The 27,718-nt window shown below is 39.9% G+C and overlaps 1 protein-coding gene across 1 annotated transcript in view; it reads right to left on the bottom strand.

Moving 5' to 3' along the window:
* Nucleotides 1–27,718, bottom strand: part of LOC134673780 (E3 ubiquitin-protein ligase RNF123-like) — a 54,988-nt gene that overhangs the window by 1,900 nt on the left and 25,370 nt on the right. Inside the window, exons 24-35 of the mRNA XM_063531806.1 lie at nucleotides 24,423–24,572; nucleotides 23,444–23,535; nucleotides 19,948–20,018; nucleotides 19,641–19,772; nucleotides 16,702–16,864; nucleotides 15,864–16,001; nucleotides 7,461–7,534; nucleotides 5,267–5,406; nucleotides 3,042–3,227; nucleotides 1,990–2,160; nucleotides 1,419–1,527; nucleotides 1,032–1,111 (exon numbers count right to left, since the gene is read on the bottom strand). Of these exons, the coding sequence (XP_063387876.1) occupies nucleotides 1,032–1,111; nucleotides 1,419–1,527; nucleotides 1,990–2,160; nucleotides 3,042–3,227; nucleotides 5,267–5,406; nucleotides 7,461–7,534; nucleotides 15,864–16,001; nucleotides 16,702–16,864; nucleotides 19,641–19,772; nucleotides 19,948–20,018; nucleotides 23,444–23,535; nucleotides 24,423–24,572 (1,506 nt within the window). The remainder of the gene's footprint in view (nucleotides 1–1,031; nucleotides 1,112–1,418; nucleotides 1,528–1,989; nucleotides 2,161–3,041; nucleotides 3,228–5,266; nucleotides 5,407–7,460; nucleotides 7,535–15,863; nucleotides 16,002–16,701; nucleotides 16,865–19,640; nucleotides 19,773–19,947; nucleotides 20,019–23,443; nucleotides 23,536–24,422; nucleotides 24,573–27,718) is intronic.

The following is a 27,718-nucleotide window of genomic DNA, read 5'->3' as shown; positions in this document are numbered from 1 at the left end:
CTGCAAGTCATAGTATGTACAGATGTAGTGCATAATTTTTGTATTTGTCCATTGACGTATCGTAGGATTGACCTTACGGGCAATAAGAATGGTGCATGAATGCGGCCAGTACAGCGGTGTGATACCGCTACAACGCCATTGGTTGATGAGATCGCATCACGCGCACGATTGGTCGCAACTAGTTGCGTTTAGGGTTGCCACACGTCCGGATTTGTCCGGACATGTCCGGATTTTTAACCCTTTGTCCGGATTGCGGCCGGACTTGGCATGTGTCCGGATTTTTAGCAATGACCTTATAAAAATAAAATGCGCACCCGGGAGGGGGATACGGGATCGGGCGAAGGGAAAGGGAAAAGTAGATCCACGATACAGTACACCACAGAGAGCAGCGCGCCGCCGGGGCGTCGTTCAAGCTACGCCAAATCTCTGCTACAAGAAATGTCCGGATTTTTAGGGTGATGTCCGGATTTTTATCAGGACATTTAATTCTTCCATATGGCAACCCTAGTTGCGTTAGACTGCACGATTGGCTCGAATTCGTGAGTGACACCGCTGAATTAGTATTATTTTTAGTGCGCGCAAGGCCCGTCCTGAGATATACGTCAATGTATTTGTCATGCTACTTCAGTCAACCTCAATTCTATTCGTACCGAGATTGACTGAAATAGCAAGAAACGTTCGTACGTTTCCGTTAAAAAACGATGGAAAATAATTATGCACTATTCTGTATATGATCACAGATGAAATTATACAAATGGACAAACAAGCCAATCACTAAAAAAATTTTCGTGAGACTCAGACATAAATTTATTATAAAACGGGTCACTCAAAACGAGTTCCATCACATTTGTCATACGCGCCTTTACGGCCTGGCCACAACATTGCGCGATTGGCTTCGGCTACAGGCGACAACCATAGTTGGTAACAAAAGGTCCGATCGCTATCTCGCTCCAACCTATATGGCTTCACCTTAGTTAGCCGAAGCCAGTCGCGCAATATCGTGGCCAGCGCGTTATACTCAAGAGCCTTACCAAGTTATTTTTGGCAGTTCGGAGTTTTTCCACCACCGCTTCTAACGCTTTCATCTCTTCAACCGTGACGTCCTCGGGGTCTGTCAAAGAATAATTTCAAATTAAAGACCGGAAAGAATACAATTTCGATACAATGCCTCGAAATTCCATAATCTATAATCGCATAATTTACTATGGGCCAGTATGGGCTCCCGACTCAACTATAATGACTTCATTACGAAACACTTTGGTGAACTATAATGAATTTGATCAATCGCGTCTCGACACAACCAAGAGCACAGAACCAAAGGATAGAACAAAGGACATTAACGAGCCTACTTTTCAGTAGATACTTACCTAATTGTTTTAGTTACTTAGGTTGTTATATTAGATATGATATGTACTAACAGTTGTAAAAAGAGAAATCCGATCTTTTGCACTTCCCTAGCATGAAGTCGAGACCATCGATATGGAAAAGCGGCTCGGAGACCAGCGCCTTCGTCGCCCGCTCCAAGTGCTGCCAATAACACACATTATATTATAGTATTCTGTTCTTCTTCCTGGTTATAAGCGTGGCAGAAGTAGCAAGCTTTATCTGTCGCAATTTGGCAGCTTAGAGGTGGAATGCTTTACCTGTGGCACAATTTTTCCCTTAGATTTTCGTGCACGGGACAATTCATTTTGACAAGCCAGCCGGTGACACGACGATCATTAAATAATTAAAAGCATGACTTTGGTCATGTTACAAGTGGCAACCTCTACGCAGCGCCATTCTTTACCTACATAGAATTGGACGTAATTCAGGGAAAAGGATCAAATCCACAAAAATTTATTAAAGTATAGATTCTTTTCAATAAGGTACCTATGTCCAATTAAGCGCCTGAACCTTTCATGTATGGGGCATTTAAATGCGATCTTCTTGATCTTTCATTTGAGAGATTTCCTTATTCACGGAGTTTAAATTATCCAACTAAAATACCTCCTTGGGAAGTTTCGGGTCAAGCATCCTGATGATGCACCCGGCGACCGGAGCCAGCGCCACGTAGTAGTGCACACGGTCTGTGTCCGGCAGTCCACGGGCCACGAGACGGGCGAAGCCGGCGCCGCCGCCGGACCGGACGCAGACGCGGGACACGACGGCCATTAGTATCTAGAGAATACAGTTGAATGTCTTAATAAAGGAATTTGCCTGTCTCAAGCCTAGTGTCTAGTACTGGAAATGGTTTAAAAGAGGTCGGCCTGAATCTCAATGCAGAATGATCTCACAAGTTAAAGCTCATTCTGTTTATCACAGGCCTCCGCCTTGATGATAACTGTAGGCGCCAGACATATAGACCATATAGTCATCTCCAGAACCCTTGCTAGTCCGTGGAAGAGATCAAAGCAGTATTTACCTGACAAGTCTTGCTTAGAAGGAGCTCTTTTTGCCCGTCACAAGTCTTCTGAGAATGGTTTTAAGAGGAAAGATCAGGCTGAATTTCAAAAATAAATGTTTTAACAGACAAGTTCGCTAGCTAAAATTAGTTCTAAACAAAATTCATGAAGACTCTGGATCGGTTAAAGAGTCACAGATTAAGTCGACTATCTTAAACCCTCATATAGGTAATGTTGATTTGAAACAGTTTATACTTGACACGTCCTGCCCAGTAAAAGCTCGTTCTGTTTGTCACAGGCCTCCGCCTTGGTGAGGACTGTAGGTGTCAGACATATAGTCATCTCCAGAACTCTTGCTAGTCCATGGTAAAGATCAAAACAGTTATTACCTGACAAGTCCTGCCCAGTAAGAGCTCGCTCTGTGTATCACAGGCCTCCACCTTGATGAGAACTGTAGGCGTCAGACTTATTGTCATCTCCAGAACTCTTGCTAGTTCATGGTAAAAATCAAAACAGTTATTACCTGACAAGTCCTGCCCAGTAGAAGCTCATTCTGTTTGTCACAGGCCTCCGCCTTGGTGAGGACTGTAGGTGTCAGACTTATTGTCATCTCCAGAAACCTTGCTAGTCCATGGTAAAGATCAAAGCAGTTCTTACCTGACAAGTCCTGCCTAGTAAAAGCTCATTCTGTTTGTCACAGGCCTCCGCCTTGGTGAGGACTGTAGGTGTCAGACATATAGCCATCTCCAGGGCCCTCGCCAGTCCGTGGTAGAGGTCGAAACAGGTGGCACACAGCTTGATTTGACGAGATTCGAGGTTCGAGTCCACGCTCACTCTGTCCATCTGTATTTTTAATTTAGGACTTAGCAAATCGAAATCGAAAACGGTAAAGTATTATTTCTTCGATATCAATCTTACTTAGTATGTACAGTCGAGTGCATAAATATGTATACATTTCTTCACCTTAACCCATTGCAATAAGGTGAAAAAATTTATAAATATTTATGCACTCGACTGTACCTGGGAGACAGAGCTTTGCTCGGAAAACATAAAAACTCAAAAATGCGCGTTTTCCCAGAGATAAGACCTAGCTAGACCGATTTTTCGCCCCCAAAATCCCCATACAGCAAATTTCATTGAAATTGTTACAGCCGTTTCTGAGATCCCCGAAATATAAACTTTATAAATAAACAAGAATTGCTCGTTTAAAGGTACATATTAGATAAATGAGATAATTGACAATGAATGTAATTCCTTATTTTATTTTATCCACCCTTCTACATTGTCTATGATATACTAGTTGTCTAGATTGTCTGTGGTGCCTCTTACAATAACTCCGCTACACTCAGCCGCACGTATGTTTTCTTAATTTCCTTTTATTTAATTATAATAATGTCTGAAGACTCCTGAAGCTTTTATTTGATCTCCACTACACCACCCACCACTGCCAGGGCTCATCAATAATTGCAGTGCACACTGCACAATTTTGACAATGTTTGGTGATAAAGTTAAATTGGTACTGTTTGCATTCCCTAATGCTCAATACTCTTCAAACTCCGTATCAAACTTTTTCTACAACCCGGAACGGGCAATCACGCAGCATTATATTGGACAAACTTTTCCCAAAAACTGAAACGGAACTTTTATCCGTCCGGACACAACTGATAGCTGCTTGTATTTCATGGCAATTTCACCGGACACAAGTTACCGGACGTTAGGAACTGGGGAATGTCCGTGCCAAAATCATGGATAATAAACGCTATGAGATACCCCACTTTTAGGAAATTATCTACCGCTTATTTTTCTGCCCTCCTAAGCTAAACAGCGATATTTGCATTAAATTTTCATTGAAAATATGTCCTTTTAGCTTAGGAGGGCAGTTTTGGGGTTTCTTAGCCAAAAGTGCGAAAAAGGCATTGTTATTTTCATAATTTACTTGATTAATATTGTATCGTCACTCTTAAATACAAAACTAAAGGATTTATTGTTGATTGTTGGACTGGTGTTGGTTTTAAATCTGTGCAAAAATGCTTGGCACGCGTCGTCGGAAAAGTTTTAGATCAAGTTTAAACGTGTTTTATAAGCGCAATACGGAATTATGGATAGTGCAGGTACCAGGGATGTTGCGGATGCTGATTTTTTGACATCCGCGGATGCGGATGCGGATGTCAAGATTTGGTACTTAAAAAACGTCAAATATATTACATTTTTAGCATTTTTTATTTAAAAAACGAAACTTTTAGTATTTGAGCAAGAAATAAGTGCGTTTTATTTAATACATAGTAACTAGGCCGACTTTTCGGGATCTAGACGATTTCGTTATATATAATGAGTAATGACGAAATTACCTAGCACTTACGCCGCCGGCGCCGCCGCTAATACGTTCCTGTTACCGACTTGGTCGACATCCGCATTATGCGGATGCTTCGCATCGATTATATGCGGATGCGGATGCAGATGCGGATGTTGAAAATAATGCGGATGTTCCGCGGATGTGGATGCGGATGCGAATATTCGCAACATCCCTGGTAGGTACATACCTCTTGCATCAATCAATAACAGCGCTGGTGGCCTAGCGGTAAGAGCGTGCGACTTTCAACCCGGAGGTCGCGGGTTGAGCGAATGAGTTATCGGAACTTATGTACGAAATATCATCTGATATTTACCAGTCACTTTTCGGTGAAGGAAAACATCGTGAGGAAACCGGACTAATCAAAATAAGGCCTAAGGTTCCCCCTCTGGGTTGGAATTTCAGATGGGCAGTTGCTTTCGTAAAAACTAGTGCCTACGTCAAATCATGAGATTAGTTGTCAAGCGGACCTCACCCTTCCATGAGCCGTGGCAAAAATGCCGGGATAAAGCGAGGAAGAAGAAGTAGGTACCTCTTGCATCATAGTTATGAATTCAGAAAATGCCCAGTTGAGTTGGCTGAGCAGCGAGTTGAAGAATGACGCAGCCTCTTTGGGATGTGACGCTATGTAGTCTCGTATTCTTCGTTGGATCACTTCTGAAGGACAGGGGCCTGTAGATATACACGGTGTAACATGAGTAAACAGAATAATTTTAACCACGCATTTCTGAGGTCAAAAGAAGTAAAAAATTGAATATGAGTTTAGGTCAATTTCGCCAAAAAATAATTTTCTTTTGTTTTGTTTTTTCAATTTTTTGAATGTATTTGTACATAAAAAATAAATTTTATTGGTAAACTCGTCACTTAAAATTGATTTTTACATTTTTTTTTCGTATTACCTACTTTTTGCAAAGTGTTACTTGTCACTTTTTGACATCTATCAATAAGGATATTTAGACTACGTCCCATAGCAGCAACATCACCATCAAAAAGGCCTTTTACACTATGTAACAATAAAAAAATGTTTTTTTTTTAATTAATAATATCTCTGAAACTAGGCGAATTGCAAAAAAGTTTATAGGACATTTTTGTCTCTAAATATGATCAGGAATACGCTGTTAAAATTATTCGGTTTACTCATGTTACACCGTGTATTAAAACGTGAAACAGGGCCGTCTCAAACTGTGAGGGGGCCCTTGGGTACATAAGAATTTGGGGCCCTTTTGGAAAGTAAAGAAAGCGAATGAAACTAACATTTTTCTATGATCTTCTATTTATTATTGGTAATCAAATATACTGTTACTGTCTGTCCTTCGGGGCCCCCTGAGGATGGGGGCCCTGGGCACGGGCCCCGTGTGCCCTTATGCTAAAGACGGTACTGACGTGATATTATACGGCAACCGTGGTGAGTGACTAGCGGTGCAGCGTCAAGAGTCCAAGGGATTTCAGTATTACCTACAATTATGCAAGTTGCGGAAAATTATGTTAAAATTGGAAAAATCCTAGGAAATATTAAAATTGAATATGGGAATATGGAAATCTCGCGTTCCAGCGGCACGTCAGTACATTTTAGCATTGTGCACTGAGGGTCACATACAGCTTGTATTTGTTTAACATATGGAATATGGAACATGGATACCGCGCCAGACGCTTCGCTGGTCGTCTCTGCGCGTCCATTAAGCTTGGGCCCTACATATTATGAAGTTCTAGTTTCGTAAAACTGCACATCTATCTTTTACAAATAAAGGCAGGGACACTTCACCTATCCCACGTACGCAACGTAGGCAATGCATTATGACAATCTGAACCCTAAGAGTTGTACGCTTAGAATAGTTATTTGTTTTACAAGGGGGCAAAGTTGTTGTTTAACTGCTCGTCCTATATTGATACCCGAGCAAGCGAAAGATTCCAAAATTGAATCTCGAAAAATGGAATCTTAAGCGTTGCGAGGGTTTCAAAGCACGAGGGTTAAACAAAATTTGCCCCCGAGTGAAACACAAAATTTTTCACCGCACCAACCCGAAGCAAATATTAAAGGTAAAATATCAAACAAACTTAAACCAAATCAAATCCACATGAATGTTATTAAATATTTATCATCCAAAATCATCATTTAAAAGTCAATTCTACACAAAACAACTCAAAATTTGCATTTGATTACTTTGCCTCACATGTGAATAAAATGCAACTTTGCTATCAGTTTTTGAAGTGCAAAGTAAGCCTTTCTGAGCTGGTGTGGTGAAAACATACTTGTCATGCGTTGCATTGCGTATGAGAAGTATGTTTCTAAGCATACACATTTCAGGGTTCAGATGTCATAATGCATTGCATACGTTGCGTACGTGGGATAAGTGTGTCTGGAGCTTAAGTAGTGCGAGATAAAAAGGAGCGGAATTAGGTATTTATCTACAGCAGCGGTTCTCAAACTTTTTTGGTGACGGATCCCTTTTGGAAAGCGAAATATTTGACGGAACCCCAAATTAAAAATTTTCGTTCGTCACTGCGGACCAGATATATATATTACCTATAGAATTGCTGGTTTTTTTCTTATTATTACAAGTATTTTCGCGGAATCCCAACAGAGGCTTTGGAACCCTAGGGTTCCGCGGAACACACTTTGAGAATGGCTGATCTACAGAATAATCGTCTTAAGCTTAATCTTAAGAGTAGATGGATAACATAGGAGTGGATTATTTCAGGAAAAGGCAGATGGTTAAATAACATACCAAAACATTGACTCATAAGTCCGGCATCTACTTTGGCACCAAGATTGTTCACTGTCGGCTCTCTGTCACCGAATCTGAAAATAAATGTATTAAGTAAAATGTAAGATTAGTTCTAAGTTAATGTTAAGTTAATATTCTAAGTAGGTATGTTAATTCTATTATGAAAATAAACAGTTTAAATTAAAAATTTAAAAATTTTTTTTTAGTAAGTACCTATAAATTTTAAAGCATTTAATATACAAAATATCAATGCATTCAATTTCAATATACAAAATACCTATGGATTCCTGAACAAAGATCGAGTGTAACACTTTAAACTCTCGCGTTTTGTACACGAGTAATTTCATTGTTTTTACCTTAAAATCCGACGTTCACTCACTTCGCTGTTAACGTCAGCATTAAGGTTGCAAATAGAAAAAAAACCAAATTTTTTTTTCAAATTTATGAAAAAAAAAACATGAAAAAAAAACCTGGCACCATGGTTTTTTTTCTCAATTACGTTTTTTTTTTCAGATGAACAAAAATATGCCACAATAACGGTTTTTCGTGATTTATTTATATAATATTTTTAAGACTGTATCGTTTATTATAAATACAGATAAAACCTGGTCTAACTGTTGACGTGTGTATTATTTTGTATTACTATGTTCTTAAGGTATAATCTGGGGGTATTTTTAAGACATATCTGATATAAGAATGTTTTACATTTATTTTATTTTAGGGACTTTATGATGATTTTAATACCTTCTAGCAAATGTAATTCGGACAAGCCTATCGAGCTTAATTTGAGACTATTTCACCGATTCCTTAGTACGATTTAAAGAAACAAAAGGTTAATATGCTGCCAAAATATGCCATCTAAGTGTCCTTTTCATGATTGCTCAATTGAACATCCACAGAATAAATGTGGTGTATTTTATCTTTACATGAAAACGACTTTTTATGCAACATTTTGGATTCCCGTCAATTTCTGACGCCAGGGAAATGACGGAAACAGCTAAAAGAATCTACCGAAATCCAAAGCCTAACGGACATTCATGGCGTTGAACCATGGCTAGAACAGGTCGATAGAAACGCTCCATGATGGTTATATTGTATACCAAAGTCGGGGTTGTCGTAAGTAACATGCCATATTTTCAAAAAGGCCACCAAGCACAGATCCAAAACTTTTTTTCCAACTAAAAGAAATGATTAGACTATGCCCAGATGTTTCGCTTTACGAATCATATGTAATTGCTGTTTACATAGTACGATTTTTTTTGTGTAATACTTATCTTGTTTGCAAACCGTAAATTTTCTTGTAGTATTTGTCCGAAATCGTTGTAATTGGTGTAATTTCTTCTCTATTTTGTTGTAATTTAAATAAAAATACGAAAATTATATTAAAGGGCGACTATATTTGATGATATGACAGATGTGAGTGAAAATTTGGTGACACATTTATTTTTACTATGTTAAATTCAAATTTATGTCATTATCGAATACATTAGGAAAGTAAAAAGGTTGCAGTCTGAACATGCCGCCCGCCAAGAACGACTGTTCTTAACTAACTTAGATTACAATGCAATGCTGATATTAAACTAAACAAACTACTAAATTGTAATCATCATGATAATAACTCTTATGTAAATCTTTCGATAGCTCTGATAAAGTTCACACAACATAAACAGTTCCTTCAACTTGAAAACATAGCAATCATAAAAACAGTTAAGCGAAACCATTCATTATAAAATAAAATAACACCAATGTGTGTTATGAATAGTTGAAATAACAATACAATACATTGAAACAAACAATTAATCTGCTAAAGGTAAGACACAAAGCTTAGACACTGGTCGTTTGATTAAAGAATTTTTATAGCGCAACGTGACAACTCGCGTAACGTTGTCCACTCCAGGGTGTTTCTCAACAATTTGACCTAACAACCACCGAGCTGGAGGCAAATCAAGCTCCTTTACTAGAACCACATCTCCAACCTTTGGTTCAGGTACAACCTGTGTCCACTTATATCTTTGCATGAAACGTGTAAGGTATTCTTGCGACCAACGCCGCCAAAAATCCTGTAACATTCGCTGTAAAAGTTGCCATCTTCTTAATGAACTAACTGGTGAATGTTCGTAGTTATGATCTGGAACAGCTAATAAAGGTTCACCCACCAGAAAATGTCCGGGTGTTAAGGGCATGGGATCACCTTGATCTTGGATACATGTCATTGGTCTTGAATTTAGACAGGCTTCAATCTGCGCAAGCACTGTAGTTATCTCTTCAAACGTCAGTGTTGAATTGCCAATTATTCGCTTCAGATGAAATTTACAGGACCGTACACCAGCTTCCCAAAGACCTCCGAAATTGGGGGCTTGTGGTGGAATAAAGTGCCACTGTGTTCCGTTTGTAGCCAACCAATCTGCGATCTCGGGTAGAAATCTTGATTTTTCTTCATCAAACAATTCTTTTAACTCTCTGGCTGCTCCCACGAAATTTGTCCCATTGTCACTGTATAATTCGCTGCAATGACCTCGACGTGACACGAACCGTTTGAATGCAGCCAAAAACGCCTGCGAAGTCAAATCGCTCACTGCTTCTAAATGTATAGCACGCGTTGCCATACATACGAATAGACATATGTATCCTTTGTAGGATTTATTACCTCTACCCTTTGATACCCGTATGTTTATTGGGCCTGCGTAATCAACACCTGAATGAAGAAACGCTCTACTTATGTTCACTCTCGGTGAAGGTAATTGCCCCATCAGTTGAGGTTTGTTTGTTGCTGCGTATCTAATGCAGGTGACACATTTCCTGCAATATAATTTAACTATTGATTTAAGACCAATGATGTAATATTTCTCTCGAATGACGTTTATCACCAGCTGTGGCGCTCCGTGGAGTGTAACCTTGTGTGCATTTCGTATAACGAGAGTCGTCAACAGCGATTGCTTTGGTAAAATGATGGGATGCTTTTGGTCTTCATCTAATTCAGCGTAATGCAGCCGCCCACCAACTCGGAGTAATTCCGAGTCGTCCAGCTGTGGATTCAGAGTGGTAAGTACACTTTTCTTGCTTACTGGTTTTCCTTGCTTAACATCCTTCCACTCTTCAAAGAATGCTTGAAGTTGACACTTTTTTATCATTATTATCAACGCATCATCAATTTCTTTCTTTAGGAGGTACTGATGTTTTGATTTCTGTTTACACAGGAATCTGCGGCAATATGCTACGACTCTCAGCAACTTCGTCAGCGATGAGAATTTCGCCCAGATGTCGTCAACTTCGCCGTGATCTTCTACTGAAGTAGCAAGGTGAGTTTTTATTTTCCTTTCTTCTAAATTTGTCTCCAATCCCTTAGGATTAGGATATTGAATATCCTTTTCATTCAACCATGAAGGTCCTCTTAACCAGAGCTCCAAACCAATCAATTTAGAGGCCCGAATGCCCCGTGATGCACAATCTGCTGGATTATGTTCAGATTTGACATGTGACCATTGGTTACGGTCTGTGACAGTCAGTATCTCTGAACACCTGTTCCCGATGAATGTTTTCCAACGACTAGGATGACTGCTCAACCACGCAAGCACTATCTCAGAGTCAGTCCAAGCGTGTATATTTGATTTCGGTATGTTCAAAACACCCGACACTTCAATAAGCAGCTTCGCTAACAGAACAGCACCTGATAATTCCAATCTTGGAAGACTGAGTTGTTTGATTGGGGAAACTCTTGTTTTTGCTGTAATCAAACTTACATGAACTCCTCCTCTTGCATCTATAACTCGCAAGTATATGACTGCAGCAAATGCAGAATTGGAAGCATCACAGAAACCATGGAGTTCCACTAACTTCGCGTCGGATTTGTAGTATACCCAGCGCTTCAACCGAAATTGTGTCAGGTCAGAAAGATCTTCCCTATACTTCGTCCATTCTTGCAATAGCGGTTGTGGTAATTCCTCGTCCCAGCCGATACCCGCAAGCCATAACTTCTGTATGAAAATCTTTGCCTTGATTATACTCGGTGCTATCCAGCCTTGTGGATCGTACAACTTTGAAATATCCGAGATAACCTTTCTTTTTGTTACAGGTGCAGACATCGGAGGCAACTGAACTGCGTACACGAACTCATCGGAAGTTCGACTCCAGGTAAGTCCCAATATCTTGTTAGTAGCTTCTAATTTGACTTCTATCTTCTTTTCATCTTGCATTCCTAAACTGTCTTGTTGTATTTGCTTCAACATTGCTTCACTGTTGCTTGCCCATTTTTGCAATTCGAAACCTCCCCTTTTTACCAATTCATTCATTTGCTTGTATATTTCGATTGCTTCTTCTTCGCTTTCGCAACCCGACATCAAATCATCCATATAAAATTCATGTTTCACTCTTTCAGCTGCTAGAGGGAAGTCTTTCCCTTCATCCTTTGCCACTTGTATCAAGCTTTTTACAGCCAGATAAGGTGCTGAAGAAGTTCCAAATGTAACGCGAAGCATCTTGTATTCCTTGATGTTCTCTTCCGGTGTCTCACGCCACAAAATACGCTGGAATTCGGAGTCTTCGTCACTAACCTTTATTTGGCGGTACATTTTGACTATATCTGCAATGAAGCAGATTGGATACATACGCCAACGCATTATTATATGACGCAACTCTGGTTGCAATCTAGGGCCTACCATTAAATCGTCGTTTAAAGATACGCCGTTCGTGCCTTTGCATGACGCATCAAAGACAGCCCGAAACTTGGTAGTTTGTCTGTCTTCGCGTATGACAGCGTGGTATGGTATGTAACAACCCTTTGCTTTGTTGTTATGAATTTCCTTCATGTGATTTAACTCTAAGTATTCATCAAATACTTTCTTGTATTCCTGTTTCAGGCGCTCATCTTTCTGCATCTTCTTCTCAAGATAGTGGAATCTCTTCAACGCAATGTCCCGTGAATGACCATCGGCGCAGGCTGGTTCACTATCTCGAAATGGAAGTTTGACAACATATCGTCCCTCTTCATCTCGTGTGGTGGTTGAATGGAAGATATCTTCACACCGTTGCTCTTCGATTGACAAAATCTTATGTTTGTTGGACGGCTCTGCTTCAACCTCCCAGAAAGACTTAAGCAATTCTTCTACAGGCTCTACATGTGTGTGCAATGTTGTAACTTTGATGTTTGTGTTTTGATCCGACTTGACCGCTCCAAATAATATCCATCCCAGGGTTGTATTTTGTGCCGCTAAAGACCCTGAGGGACATTTGATAATACCATCTTGAATAATCCTAGCATAAACCTCCGCCCCTAATAAGATGTCTATCTTATTCGAAGTGTGATATTCCGGGTCAGCTAACGTTACGAGTTCTAACTCCGGCCATGAGGTGATTGATACAGCAGTTGAAGGTAAGTCTCTCGTCACTTTGTCGAGGACATACGCTGAAACACGAAACACGCAACCTGGATTGAGACGTAAACTGATTGGTACCTCTACTATGGACCTTGTTGAAGGGCCCTGTTCACCTCCCAAACCTGATGTATCTACCCTGGTTGGTGTGGTTTTTAATCCAAGTAATTGAACTGCTGACCTTGCAATAAAAGACTCTTCCGACCCTTGATCTACAAGAGCTCGCAAAAGTTGATATTTCCCGCCATTTTGTGATTCAGCTGACACTACAGCTGTTGCTAATATCTTCCGAGGTGCTACACCCTTAACAAAATGGCTGGTGATGTGTGTAGAGGTTGATGAATGCTCCTCAGATGATGAAGCATTGATAGGTGCTTTGATTTGACTCACAACTGGTGAAGCTTGATTGCCAATGGAATGATTCGCCACAGTAGTGTGCGATTCGCCCTTTAAATGCAACAATGAATGGTGCCGTTTGTTACATATTTGGCACGATGTGGTACTTTTACAGTGTTTTACCGAATGATTGTTGCCCAGACAATTGAAACACAACCCTTGTGTTTGCACAAAGTTACGCTTGCTATCAAGATCCCTATTAATAAAATCCTTACAGCTTCTAAGATGGTGATTATCTTTGCACAATGCACAACTTGACTGAGCTACATGAAACGATTGATTTATTTGATTACTGTGAGAATTAAAAGTGCGCTGTTTCTGAACAAAAGTGTTTGATTTTGAATCTAAGAACTCCAACGAATGGTATTTGTTTTCCAAAAACTCTTTAAATTGTTTAATTGTTGGCAAATTATCTGAACTCGATACCAATTCGCTGACCTTAGACTCCCAATGCTTCCTACTCTCAGAATCTAATCTCTGGCTAACAATATAAATTATCATGACATCCCATGTACCAGTGTCAATACCTAACCCTTTCAAGGCATTTAAAGTTTCTGTTGTAACATCTAGTAATTGCTTGATTGCATTGGAGGACTCGGTTGAAATGCTTTTTTGACCGAAAAACCGCTGTAAAATGCTATTAACTAAATACTGTTTATTGTTGTATCGGCTTTTCAAAAGAGTCCAGCATTGCTCGTAACTATCATTAGTTATGGGTATATGTCGTAATAATTGTTCAGCTTCTCCCTTGAGATGTCCCTTCAAGTAATGTAATTTCTGTACATCATCAATTTCATTATTGTCGTGAATGAGGGAAACAAATAGATCCCTGAAACTCATCCATTCTGTATAAAGTCCAGAAAATGTTGGAATGGTAATCTTTGGTAGCCTGACATGACTGGTCTTTGAAGTTGTAGCCTTTGACATGTGTAACGAAGTATCGAAGTTACTTGGATTTGGTTTCAATCGGTTGAGTGCATCTTTCAGTACGCATTTATAATCCAAGTAATTTTCCTCAGTTACGTCGTATACTGTTTCCGTTCCATACACAGAATTTGCCACATCTTGTGCTGCGTAGGCTTTAATCAATTCGTCATGTCCTGAAGAAAACTTCTCCCACAGTGATTCCAAATTTTCTAGTCGCGATTCTACATATGAAACTGTCACACGCTCCTTGGGTGACTTTCTGAAGTTAGTATGTCCTTTCGCGATGCGTACAGAAACGTCAACAAGCAATGATATTTCCGCGTCCATATTGACAATAATGAATTGAAATTACAAGTTGAAGTGTTCCAAAAAAAAATTCCAAATCCCGAGATAGATGAAAATAAAAATGTTCAAAGTCCGTTGAAAATTTATAATTTAGTTGTAAATAATGTTTTAGAACAAAAGGGTATCATGTCCGCAATACTTTTGTTGAAGGTGTACGAAATTGGTCACCTTTCCCCTTTTCATTTTTCCGGGGGGTACGAAACATATATGATTTCCCCTTTTGCGAATTTTGTTGAAAATGGTTTTTGATTATTGTAAACCCTTTTAAATCCGTAATTGATAACTGGAAACCCGATGTGCGACACTAATAATTAACTTGAATGTACTCACAGTTTATCTTCTTAGATTGAAACTTAAAAACACTGCACTTCCCTTTATATCCGGTTCAGCAAGGACCATGAATAAAATTGGTGTAATTTCTTCTCTATTTTGTTGTAATTTAAATAAAAATACGAAAATTATATTAAAGGGCGACTATATTTGATGATATGACAGATGTGAGTGAAAATTTGGTGACACATTTATTTTTACTATGTTAAATTCAAATTTATGTCATTATCGAATACATTAGGAAAGTAAAAAGGTTGCAGTCTGAACAGTTACTCGGGAGGATTGGGTAAATATTGTCCAAACCATATGCTTTACGTGATCTCCCAGGACGAAATGTTACTTATTATTAAAGCACTAATTAAACTATATGAGTAATTTTTTAATAAAAACATAATACCAGAAAAAACGGCTAAGTAAAGTTGTATTTATAATAAACGATACAGTCCTTATATATACAAAAAATTTTTGGGGATTCCCTGAATTCCCCGATGCGGCGACGAAAGGCGTTGGTGTTGCCAACAGTAAATTGCGATAACTACCACTACAGATTTCATTTATGTTGTTATTAATCAAAGTTATTAAATTAAATTGGTTTAATGGTTAACATAAAGTCTAAAACAAGTAAAACAACCGTATAAAAGTATTAACTGCCATGCAAATTTTGAGTTTACGTACTTTTGAAAAAAAAACGTACTCCAGAAAAAAAACGTTTTTTTTTTCACGGTTTTTTTCATGTTTTTTTTCAAGTCAGAAAAAAACCGTTTTTTTACAACCCTAGTCAGCATCAAGCGATTTCGTTCGTAGCGATTTAAAAAGTCTAGACGCGCTACACGCAGATCTGGTTTGTCGGAGACAGAGAAGTGCTGCATTGGCACTTTGGCACTTGGCACTCGGTGTGCACTGAGTGACTTAAGGGGCCCACTGATTAACAGTCCGCCGGACGGTATCGGCTTGTCAGTTAGAACAAAATTTTTACAGTTCCGAACAACTGACAGGTCGATACCGTCCGGCGTGGCCCCTTTAGATAGTAAGTCACCTGGCAGCAAGATGCGGCCACTGTCGGTGCCGAAAGCCGAACCCTGAGCCGTGCCAGAAACGCACAAGCACCCAGTTGGACTGCGCCCAGGCTCGGTTCTGGTACGGACGGATCAGTTCTTCCACCATGCACATTTGACTGCAACAATTGATCAGCATTGAGTGACTTAATTAGAGGTCGGCATCGTAAGCCTGCTAAATAGTGCTTAGCGCCGCGTGTGAATTGCGTGATTGATATACATATATACACCCATACAAAATTGTAGCTTTATAGCATAGCACTAACGAATCTAACGATCACTAAGCCGTAGACGGACCGACGGACAGATAGACGGACATGGCGAAAATAGAGGGTTTCCAGTTGACTAAGGAACCCTAAAATATTCTGATTGGATCCCTGTAAGTTTTAAAATGTTATCCACAGATTCGTTAATTATAACCGCACGTCACGTTACGTTTTATAAGGACAATGACAACATTGATCAATTGTAATTGTAATGTAATCATGTATTTTTTACAAAATATTGACTGGCAGAAAACGTTGTTAAGAATAGGTAAGTTCGATTTTAGGACACAAATACAAAAATACAAATCGTTTATTGACACAAATATTTTTACAATTGACATCACAGATTGAACTTAGCAGAAAATTAGATTTACAACAACATTGATCAATTGTAGACATAGCATCGGTTCTATCTTTCATTTAGGTAACTACTTAAAAAGTTAACTCCACGCAAAATCATTGACTACGAAAAGTACTTAACTAATCTTCTGTATTTTGAAAAGGTCGCGAAGGTTTATCGCGGTCTTCTGTGTTTTGAGAAAGAAATACTTACTGTTTGACAGGTACCCGTTCAATAGCCCTCATGGTGGGCGGCTGCGTGGCGAATGAAGCCAGCGTTTGAACCAGTGACTCTCGGGTACTGGCCAACACAATACGCTGGTCCGCGAACTCGGAGCACAGGAAAGACGCACAGGAGACCATCAGATCTTCCCATTCTGTAATAAACACGAAAACTTTATTGATAGGTATACAAGCTTTTATTGAAGCGCTGGTGAGTGGTGGCCTAGCAGTAAGAGCGTGCGACTTGCAATCCGGAGGTCGCGGGTTCAAACCCCGGCTCGTACCAATGAGTTTTTCGGAACTTATTATGTACGAAATATCATTTGATATTTACTAGTCTCTTTTCGGTGAAGGAAAACATCGTGAGGAAACCGGACTAATCCCAATAAGGCTTAGTTTCCCCTCTGGGTTGGAAAGTCACTTTCGTAAAAACTAGTGCCTACGTCAAATCATGGGATTAATTGTCAAGCGGACCCCAGGCTCCTATGTGAGCCGTGGCAACATGCCGGGATAACGCGAGGAAAAAGAAGACAAGCTTTTATTGACGACTACTTTTGGCAATATTCTCATGTAATGTTGATGGGCGGAGAGCGGATGGTAGACCCAAAAAACCGATGGATGTATTGTGTGAAAGAGGATATCAGAAAGAAAGGAGTGAGTGCTGAGGACACGAAAGACAGAGGAGAATGGAAGAGAAAAACATGTTGGGCCGACCCCACATAACGTGGGATAAGGGCAGGAAGAAGAAGAAGACTTTTAGCAATGTTCTATAGGGAACGTGCGCGTTGGAGGGTCTGCCATCTTGTGGCCTGAATCGGAAACATATGTGCACATGTACATTGCCAAAGCAAGTGCTACCATCTACCGTTCTCGTCGGTACGTTCCCTTGTGCCAATTGGCGGGCTACATTGGAAGCATAAACGACACATTTAAGCCTCGCGCCAAAAATTTGACGGCTCCTATGCTGAGGTGGGTCTACGCTAGACGAACCGAGCACGAGCGAAGCTCGAGCGGAGCCGTTCTCGGCTTCGCCGTTCGCGGCGTCAAGTGTGGAAGTACAGTCACCTGCAATAGTATATTACTCTTCGAACGGCTCTACAAATAAAATCGTGTCAGATATTTTTGCGGCCTTCATTGTGTAACATATTATTGCAGGTGACTGTACAACGAACACGTCCACGAGCGCACTGCGAGCGCGAAGCAAATCCCTTTGTGTTCGTCAAAAAACCGACAACTGGCGGAACGCAGCCGAGCACGAACGAAACGCTTGCAGCGCGCTCGTTCGTGGTTTGTAAGTCGGTCCACATTAGACGAATTGTGTTCGGCTCGTGTTCGGCTCGTGCTCGGCTCGTGCTCGGCTCGCGCTCGGCTCGCCTAGCGTAGACACACCTCTGCCCCCTATAGTTCATGCAGACGCCTCATTCAGACGACCCAAATCCTTAACTCAGTGGAGTAGCGTCATAAAGAGAATCAGGGCTATAACCGCGAAAATCGAAGTTCGCAAATTACGGGGATTTTTCTCTGTCACTCTAATTACGCCTTCATTGGAGTAAAAGAGAAAGATCCCCGCAATTTCCGAATTTCGGTTTTCGCGGTAGCCGCTCAGGCCCCGGAGACAACATGCAAATCGCTAACGATGCGTTTCGTTCGCTACGTACGCGAACGAAACGCAACTGTCACTGTCACACTTATATGGAAGAGTGATAGAGAGACACAAAGCAATTCGATGGCGAAGCGTAAGCGATCGTTACCTTGGCTAGGTCGCCAGCTCTTCTCATTCTAGAAACAAAAAGTACATTAAAAACCGGACAAGTGCGAGTCGGACTCGCCCACCGAGGGTTCCGTATCTTTTAGTATTTGTTGTAATTGTTGTTATAGCGGCAATAGAAATACATCATCTGTGAACATTTCAACTGTCTAGCTATCACGGTTCATGAGACCATCATCATCATCATGAGATGAGGTGTTGTATAGGAGGCCCACTTAAATCTTTATTTTATTCTGTTTTTAGTATTTGTTGATAGAGCGGCAACAGAAATACATCATCTGTCACTATCACAAATCACGAGATACAGCCTGGTGACAGACGGACGGACGGCGGAGTCTTAGTAATAATCCCGATTTACCCTTTGGGTACGGAACCCTAAAAACCAAGTCGGCTTGTCTCTGGTCTGTAAAATTAGCGAGGTGGGTTGTGTCACATACATCCAACATGGAAAGCTTACTTATGAAACGACTATGGTCTTCCCAGATTTCGTAACGACTCTTCCTCGAAGGTATGTAAGTTACTCAAGTTTACCTGGTATCTGATGAACAGGTAGTGTAGGATACATGTACAACCCTACAACCGGAGTGTGTTGCATAGTTCCAACATGGCGTCCACGTGGTATTCCGGCACGAACGCGAACAGCGGCTCAGTGAACTCGCGCGTCGCTGTTTCTGGTTAGACAAAGCGAAGTTTACCTGGTATCGTATGAAAAGGCACTGTGGGATGCATGTACAACCGGAGTGTGTTGCATAGTTCCAACATGGCGTCTACGTGGTATTCCGGCACGAACGCGAACAGGGGCTCAGTGAACTCGCGCGTCGCTGTTTCTGGTTAGACAAAGCGAAGTTTACCTGGTATCTGATGAAAAGGCACTGTGGGATGCATGTACAACCGGAGTGTGTTGCATAGTTCCAACATGGCGTCCACGTGGTATTCTGGCACGAACGCGAACAGCGGCTCAGTGAACTCGCGCGTTGCTGTTTCTGGTTAGACAAAGCGAAGTTTACCTGGTATCTGATGAAAAGGCACTGTGGGATGCATGTACAACCGGAGTGTGTTGCATAGTTCCAACATGTCGTCCACGTGGTATTCCGGCACGAACGCGAACAGCGGCTCAGTGAACTCGCGCGTCGCTGTTTCTGGTTAGACAAAGCGAAGTTTACCTGGTATCTGATGAAAAGGCACTGTGGGATGCATGTACAAACGGAGTGTGTTGCATAGTTCCAACATGGCGTCCACGTGGTATTCCGGCACGAACGCGAACAGGGGCTCAGTGAACTCGCGCGCCGCTTGTTCTGGTGAGACAATGCGAAAAGATTGTTAGAAACTGAAATATATAGCAGCGATGGATCAACATCAGTTCAGGTTTACAATGTGTACGCGACGGAACGTTCGTAATATTGAAATAACATAACGTTAATATATTGTGTAATGATAACGTTAATTATCGTTTATTAAGTCACGACTTACGATTGGCCGTTCCCACTTGAGTGTTGGATGCGTTTCGGGGGGTGGCCGCTGTTGAGTTTGGCGTCTGGGGGCTAAACATAAAGAATTAGGTAGATTATTATTTTTCTTTTTTCGTCCATCTGGACAGGCTAAAGCTCTAAGCCATACTGCCTTATTAGGTAGATTAAACTGCAAAACGTAATTCAAGACCAAAAAAAGTAAGAAATGTTGCCACTTTTTTATAGCTGGTTAAGCAAATTTTGTCAGTAAATAAAGGCGCGAAATTTAAATAACGACATCCCTTCACGCCTACATTTTTCAAATTTGCCGCCTTTTTCTACTGACAAGATCTGTATTTATGTCTTGTATTTATGTAAAAATAAGTAAATAAAAGTACTTTTTTTAAATCGTAGGAGTTTTTTTTTTTTTTTTTTTATTATGCATGGGTTTACTCATGGCCACAGACTAGCCGAGGCGTAGACGTGGCCTACGATGGAGCGAGCTCGCCCAAGGTGCCTGTTCACTCTTGATTTGAAGGTTGCCGGGTTATAAGAGCACGGAAATATAGACGCCGGCAAGGAATTCCATTCCTTGGCAGTGCGCATAAGGAAAGTAGAAGCAAAGCGCTTAGTGCGAATTGGCGGAATATCTACCAAGTAAGGATGGAAACCGGCCGTGCGTCTAAAAGTCCGATGGTAGAATGGGGACGGTGGAATGAGCTCGTGTAGCTCTTGGGCACACTCCCCGAAGTGCAACCTGTAGAATACCGACAGGCTGGCGACTTTCCGCCGATGGGCCAAAGTCTGAAGCTTAGCCGTTAGCTTCTTGTCGCCAATCATCCTCCTGGCTCTGCGCTCCACTGAGTCCAAAGCGGCGAGTTGGTTGGTGGTTGGTTGGAGTTAAATTACTAATAAATAAATTATCTTAGCGTGATTATTTATCAAAAGGAATTTACTATTTTACAAACAAATTATTGCAGTGGCAACATTGTCTTACTTTTTTGGTCTTGAATTACGTTTTGCAGTATAAGTAAGGCTAAACTTTTTTTTTACCAAAAAATTAAACGTCTGCGAGCGATACTACATTTTTAAATTAAAATTTAAAAAATTACACCTCTGGCAGGACTCAAAATCTATGTAAGGCTATTCAATACACTTATAACTCGATCTGAGGGTGTGAGGGTCTACCGCGAAAACCGAATTGCGGGGATCTTTCTCTTTTACTCCTATGAATGCGTAATTAGAGTGACAGGGAAAAATGCCCGCAATTTGCGATCTTCCATTTTCGCGGTTATAGCCCTGCCGCGCTGAGTGATACGACAGATTAAACGATTTGTGTTGTACAAACCACCAAAAACATAAATGTAAAAAAGGAGAGCCAAGTTCAATACAAAAATTATGCTTGACTGTGGGGCTCGCCGCAAAAAGAATGGAGATCTAAATGAGTGCCACTGCCAAGTTCTATGCAAAATCCAAATATGTATTTATAGGAACAAAATAACATTATAAACAAGTATTAAACTCTATTTCTTTGCTTTATTGGATACCTATAACAATTGCTGTTATTTAAAAAAATGTGAGATCTTAAAGTAGGTTAGATTTGACTTGGCCAGTTTTCATTATATCAATCATTTTATATATATTGTAATTCTGATAAAACCTGGCCAAGCCAAATCTAACCTACTTTAAGATCTCACATTTTTTTAAATAACAGCAATTGTTATAGGTATCCAATAAAGCAAAGAAATAGAGTTTAATACTTGTTTATAATGTTATTTTGTTCCTATAAATACATTTTTGGATTTTGCATAGAACTTGGCAGTGGCACTCATTTAGATCTCCATTCTTTTTGCGGCGAGCCCCACAGTCAAGCATAATTTTTGTATTGAACTTGGCTCTCCTTTTTTACATTTATGTTTTTGGTGGGATATCAATACTTTTTGTAAAGAAAACTAAGCAGGTATTGAGATTTAATGTTTTTTCTTGTGTTTCCGCTGTATGGTTTTTACTTCTGTTCTTTGTATAATTATGTGGTGCCGCGCGCCGCCGACGACACACCGTTGGCCGGTTGTTTAGAGCGTATTACAAGTTTTTTGTATGGGGACACCACTTATTTTTTGATTAAACTTTATTTTAATATAGCAAATATAATAATACATATATTGGGGTAGTTTCAAATATCTGCTTGTAACGGTTCCAACGCTACAATAAAAAAATATTTTTTTGTATGGGGACCCCCCCTATTTTTTTACTTTTTTTTATTTTTAAATTTTTTCCTACGGTTACACACAATAACCGAGCTGGATTCCAAATTTCATCCTTCTAGGTCATCTGGAAGTAGGTTAGGTTTAGGTACTTATATGTCAGTCCCAATAAAAAGTGTTTTTTTTGTATGGGGACCCCCCCTATTTTTTAACTTTATTTTATTTTTAGATTTTTTCCTACGGTTACACACAATAACCAAGCTGGATTCCAAATTTCATCCTTCTAGGTCATCTGGAAGTAGGTTAGGTTTAGGTACTATAAGTCATAAGTCAGTCTTAAAATTTACGACTTTTTGACCTTCATACCTTTATAACCGTTTGAGCTAGCTTCATGAAATTTGGGCTTCTAGATATCCTTATGGATATAATTAAACACACGTAGTTTTATGTGTTTACGTCAAAGATGTTTTGAGTTATAGAAGGGTCAAAAGTGGCACCAAGTGGTTCGTGTAATATTACACTCGGCGCTGGCTAGCCAGTTCCTTTGCTTGAACTTGGCTTGACACGCTGCCGCGTGTCTAGATACAGCAACACTCTTAACTGTTCATCGGTGGACCTTATGCCTTTGGTAATAAGGTTTACCGATGGACAGTTACCAGTGTGGGCGAAACCACACAATACAGACGACAGACAGATGACGTACAGGGCTATAACCGCGAAAATCGAAGTTCGCAAATTGTGGGCATCTTTCTCTGTCACTCTAATTACGCCTTCATTGGAGTAAAAGAGAAAGATCCCCGCAATTTGCGAATTTCGGTTTTCGTGGTAGCGCCTCAGAAATTCGGCGTAGCATGTTGCGTGTGCTATCCAAATTTTTACGAGTTCAATAAACAAGTGTCAACGCTACGAAACCTTTCTATGTACCAATGTCTAGCCTAAACCCCTTATTCATAAACGTTTACTAAAGTTAACAAGCCAATAATAATCGTTTGTCCCTTTCCGACGTATTGGTATGATGGAAAGGGGCAAACGATTATTATCGGCTTGTCAACTTTAGTAACCGTTTATGAATAAGGGCCTAAAACTGTGACTATCTACAGGCGTGGCTCACTCCGCGATTTCGTCGCTTTGCTACAGGTAGCTAAAAGTACATCCGTTCCACTCCAATTTTGGGGAAAGCCATAAGCCGCGCGTGGCGCTGTCGCCACCTGGCGGCCATATCTGTGCTGATCGTAACAGACGCGTGTGTCTTCTGTACCTAGTACTATTATTTATTCTGTGGTATCTACAAATATCTGTTAATTCACTGTTTACCAATTACTGGAGCTGTCTGTATATTCGAGCTGCAGAGACGCGTAGCTTCCAAGAAGAGAACTCTTCCCTGGAAGAATCTCCTTACTGGCCACCTGTAATCACAATTGTTATTCATTCATAGCATAGCCCATTAACGTGCACAAACATAAGTTTACAGGATCCAAACACATAGGCCTATAAAAACATCTTCCTTTCCATTCTAATTTGAATTGCATTTGGTTGGCAATTTTGATATCTGGGCGGTTAAGAGGGTATAGGCTTTGCATTATTAAAATTTACTAGTAAAGATGAATGATAACTGAATGAAATATGTGGCTTTCCATCACAGAAGGGTGCTTATGCTTCATGTGCTAGAAGGCCCTTTCCATCTGAAATTCCAACAGAAAGTCTGATAAAAAGGTCCTTATTGCATATGAAGCATAAGGACCCTTCTCTAATGGAAAGCCACATATACAGATAATTATTAATAATAATGGGTTAAGACTGGAACTTAAGATGACGCTAACAACTTCGCGTGACGACTTGCGAGACTCTGGTTTGCAATGGACATTTCTTACATGACATGCCTGATGATGCCTGAGAATACGCAATGAATGTGACTTTCTTTCTACATGAAACAATCTTAAACGAATTCGAAACGATTCAGGTTCAGGACCTTTGAGTCAGGTACGATTCAGGGTGGTTTATTTTAGATTATTTAGTCTGTATTGTGCTGTATTTATTTGTAGTTTTAGTACTTATATAAGTTAGTTTATAGGTATTTAATTTATTGTAATGTATTTTGATGTGATTTATTGTACTATAAGGTTTACTCGGGTAATTCCGAATGTCGAAAACTGTCGGATAGTTCCGAAATGAGACTTTTATTATGATGGAATTAAGGGTGATTTTCATCTGAATTTCGGAATTATCCGACATTCGGTATTACCCGAATACACCTTACTCATAAAATAGTTTATTATCTAAAATAAATGTTAACCTGTATGTGAGCAGCATATTCCGTGTCAGAGGCAAGCCGCATAGAGTGGAGCGTGCCCGCGAAGTGCATGGCCAATTCCGCTTGTCTGCTCTGTGTCCAGACAGCTCCGATCACCCACGCCATTTGCAACGATCCAGCTTTTAGCTTCTCCTAGAAACCATCGGTATTTTAACAGTTTTGAATGATTCACGGTTAGTTTCACTAGACTTATATCTGTCGGCCGATCGTAATACATACCAGACATATCGTGAAATTCCTAGGCATATCGTGAAACGTGGAAATCTTAGACTCGTTCCCTGAATCGAAGGAGCCCCGCTACGCGGAGCTCCTATTTCTGGGCAGTTTGCCCTTCGGGCATCTGAAGCAACCTCACGAACCTATTCTACCTATACAGTGTGTTTTTTTTAAGTGGGACAGTATGGGGAAATCCTAAAGTATAAGAGATACAGGGAAACTGTCTTAGGTAACATTAGGTACTTTTTTGTGAAAAAAAAATTGGTATAGTCAAAATTTTGGTCAAGTGTGAGTTGTCCCTAAAAATGATTAATTTTGATGAAATTTTTTTTTGACGCACATCTACTCAGTTTCATGAGGGGATCATTTTATTGTATGGGAAGAAAAAAATCGGGACAGCAGAAGTTAGGTAAATTTAATAAAATAATTTTACATTAAAGTAAATGTTCAAAGTGGCCTCCCTCTTGTCGAATGCAGGCACGAGCGCGTTTCAGAACACCTCTGGTAGCTTTAGACAAGGCGTTGTGATGTATGTTGTTCAAATGATAATGCACTGCGTCTTTTAACTCTTGTACCGAGTTGTAAGTATCTGCATAAATTCGACCTTTAAGGTACCCCCAAATGAAAAAATCCAACGGTGTTAAATCGGGTGAACGTGGTGGCCATTTAATAGGGCCATTTGTGCCCATCCAGCGATCAAGAAAATGTTCATTTAAAAACTGTTTCGTAGCGATACTATTGTGGGCAGGGGCGCCGTCTTGTTGGTAGATGATATTATTCAAATTATTTAATGGAATTGCCATATCTACTAAATCCACAGCCATGTTTAATATTTCCTGATATTTTTGACTATTCAATGTTCCATGGTAAATTTTAATGGCAAAGATTTTATTATCTAATATTGCACACCAACAATTAAAGGAAAAGCGGACCTGGTTATGGGTTGCCGTAGTTCGGAAGGGGTTTGTACGTGCCCAAAAATGATTATTTTTTCTATTGTACATGCCATTGTTTGAAAAATTGCATTCATCTGTCCAAATAATCCGGCTTGGAAAAGACGGGTTTCTAATCGAGCATGCTACAAACCACTGGCAAAATGCTAATCTCCGGTCAGTGTCTCCTGGAAGCAATGCTTGTACAAGATGACCTTCTATGTAACACTTGTACTTGTAAGCCTTCAATACCTTTCGTACTGTAGATTTATGCACACCGATAGTGTTAGCAGCTTCCCTCAATGAGGCTTTTGGGTAGGCTTCAAAATATCCTAAGATTGCGATAGTTGTAAATTCATTTATTACTGTGGCTCGTCTCTTCCGTTTTAATTTAAAACAGCCTCCCTTTCTTAAATTTTTCACCAGTTTGTCAAAAATTTTGCGGTCCGGTTGATCGCGGTCCGGATAACGTTCCCGATACCACTGTAACGCATTCACAGAGCTACGATAATTTACAAAATACGCTTCAATTAAATCTACTTTATGCGAGTTTGGTAATTCCATGACGAAAACTTAACATAATGTTAACTTTAAACAATGAAATATCAAGTAAAATACTGTTTGTTTCAAGAAGTTCCAAATTTAAAATTTGTTTTATTTTTAAATTAGATTTGTAAGGTAAGGCTCGCGTAAGAATATCTTAAAGTATTTTAATCCTTTTTAAACCAAATAAAGTGTTCCAAATTCAAATGTAAAACTGGAATAGGCAATATTTTTTAAATAAAAACCTTGCAGTGGGCAGTGGTTTTCAATTTACACGGGTTGTAAAAATGAAAACGATTTTCTTAAATTTGACTAACTTCTGCTGTCCCGATTTTTTTCTTCCCATACAATAAAATGATCCCCTCATGAAACTGAGTAGATGTGCGTCAAAAAAAAATTTCATCAAAATTAATCATTTTTAGGGACAACTCACACTTGACCAAAATTTTGACTATACCATTTTTTTTTTCACAAAAAAGTACCTAATGTTTCCTAAGACAGTTTCCCTGTATCTCTTATACTTTGGGATTTCCCCATACTGTCCCACTTAAAAAAAACACACTGTATATTGATTTAATGTGACTATCGTCAAAACATTACACAGGAACATTACGATCGCTCCAATTTCACCACGGCTACAATTGTCAGTGACATATGTCGAGCGACAATTTTCAAGCGACAGGTGACATATTGCAATTTTATAAAATATTTTCTATAGAAATACTTAAAAACATGACAGGCATTTTGCTACAATTGTATATTACAATTATGTTGTGAAACAAGAATTATTTTTTCTAGTCGACATATTTGTAGAATTGTCGGTGAATCTTGACAGGAAATGAGTTATATGTCGGAATTTCGTTACAATTGTAGTGTTTCTTGTGACAATTGTCATAAACTTAGCAAGAGAAATATCTGTTTATTTCCGATATAATTAACTTTTTTTAAATAATTCAGTGATGGTGGCAAACAGAAATATGGCTCCCCCGATGGTAAGCGATAACCGTAGCCCATGGATGCCTGTGACGTCAGCAACAGTGATGTTTTAAAATTGTCGCACCTGTCACCCTGGTGAAATTGGGGCCTGCTTGAGCTTACGATCGGCCGCCGACATATCGACCGGGATATGAACCGTGAACGACGATGGTGTGTTACGAACGCGTCCGGTAAAGTTGAAAGCGAACGCAGCCAACGTGCACGAATGAGGGTAGACCGAGCGCGGTCTACACAACTTTGACACCCACCGTCCCATCCACTATCATCAGTTACCCATGAACAACATGCATGTAACTGTTGGAAAGTCAATGGCACACTTTATTAATTGACATGCACGTATATAGGTGTCTTTAGTATGTTTTTGACTCTGGCAACTTGTGCGCTGTCATTCTTTCTCTTTGCTATCACGGATCGTACGGTGAACATCTTATTAGATTTACTCTCTCGATATTATAAGTTATTTAATGTTAATGTGCTTACTGACGACTTTATAACATTTGTGCATTTTGAAAATACATTGAGTGTTTAAAGGACGACGTTGTTAGGGTTCCGTACCCAAAGGGTAAAACGGGGCCCTATTACTAAGACTTC

The sequence above is a fragment of the Cydia fagiglandana genome, chromosome 19 (assembly GCF_963556715.1).
Source record: "Cydia fagiglandana chromosome 19, ilCydFagi1.1, whole genome shotgun sequence".
Taxonomy (NCBI): domain Eukaryota; kingdom Metazoa; phylum Arthropoda; class Insecta; order Lepidoptera; family Tortricidae; genus Cydia; species Cydia fagiglandana.
Note: the sequence above shows the minus strand (reverse complement) of the source record. Positions and strands in the feature narration are given on the sequence as shown.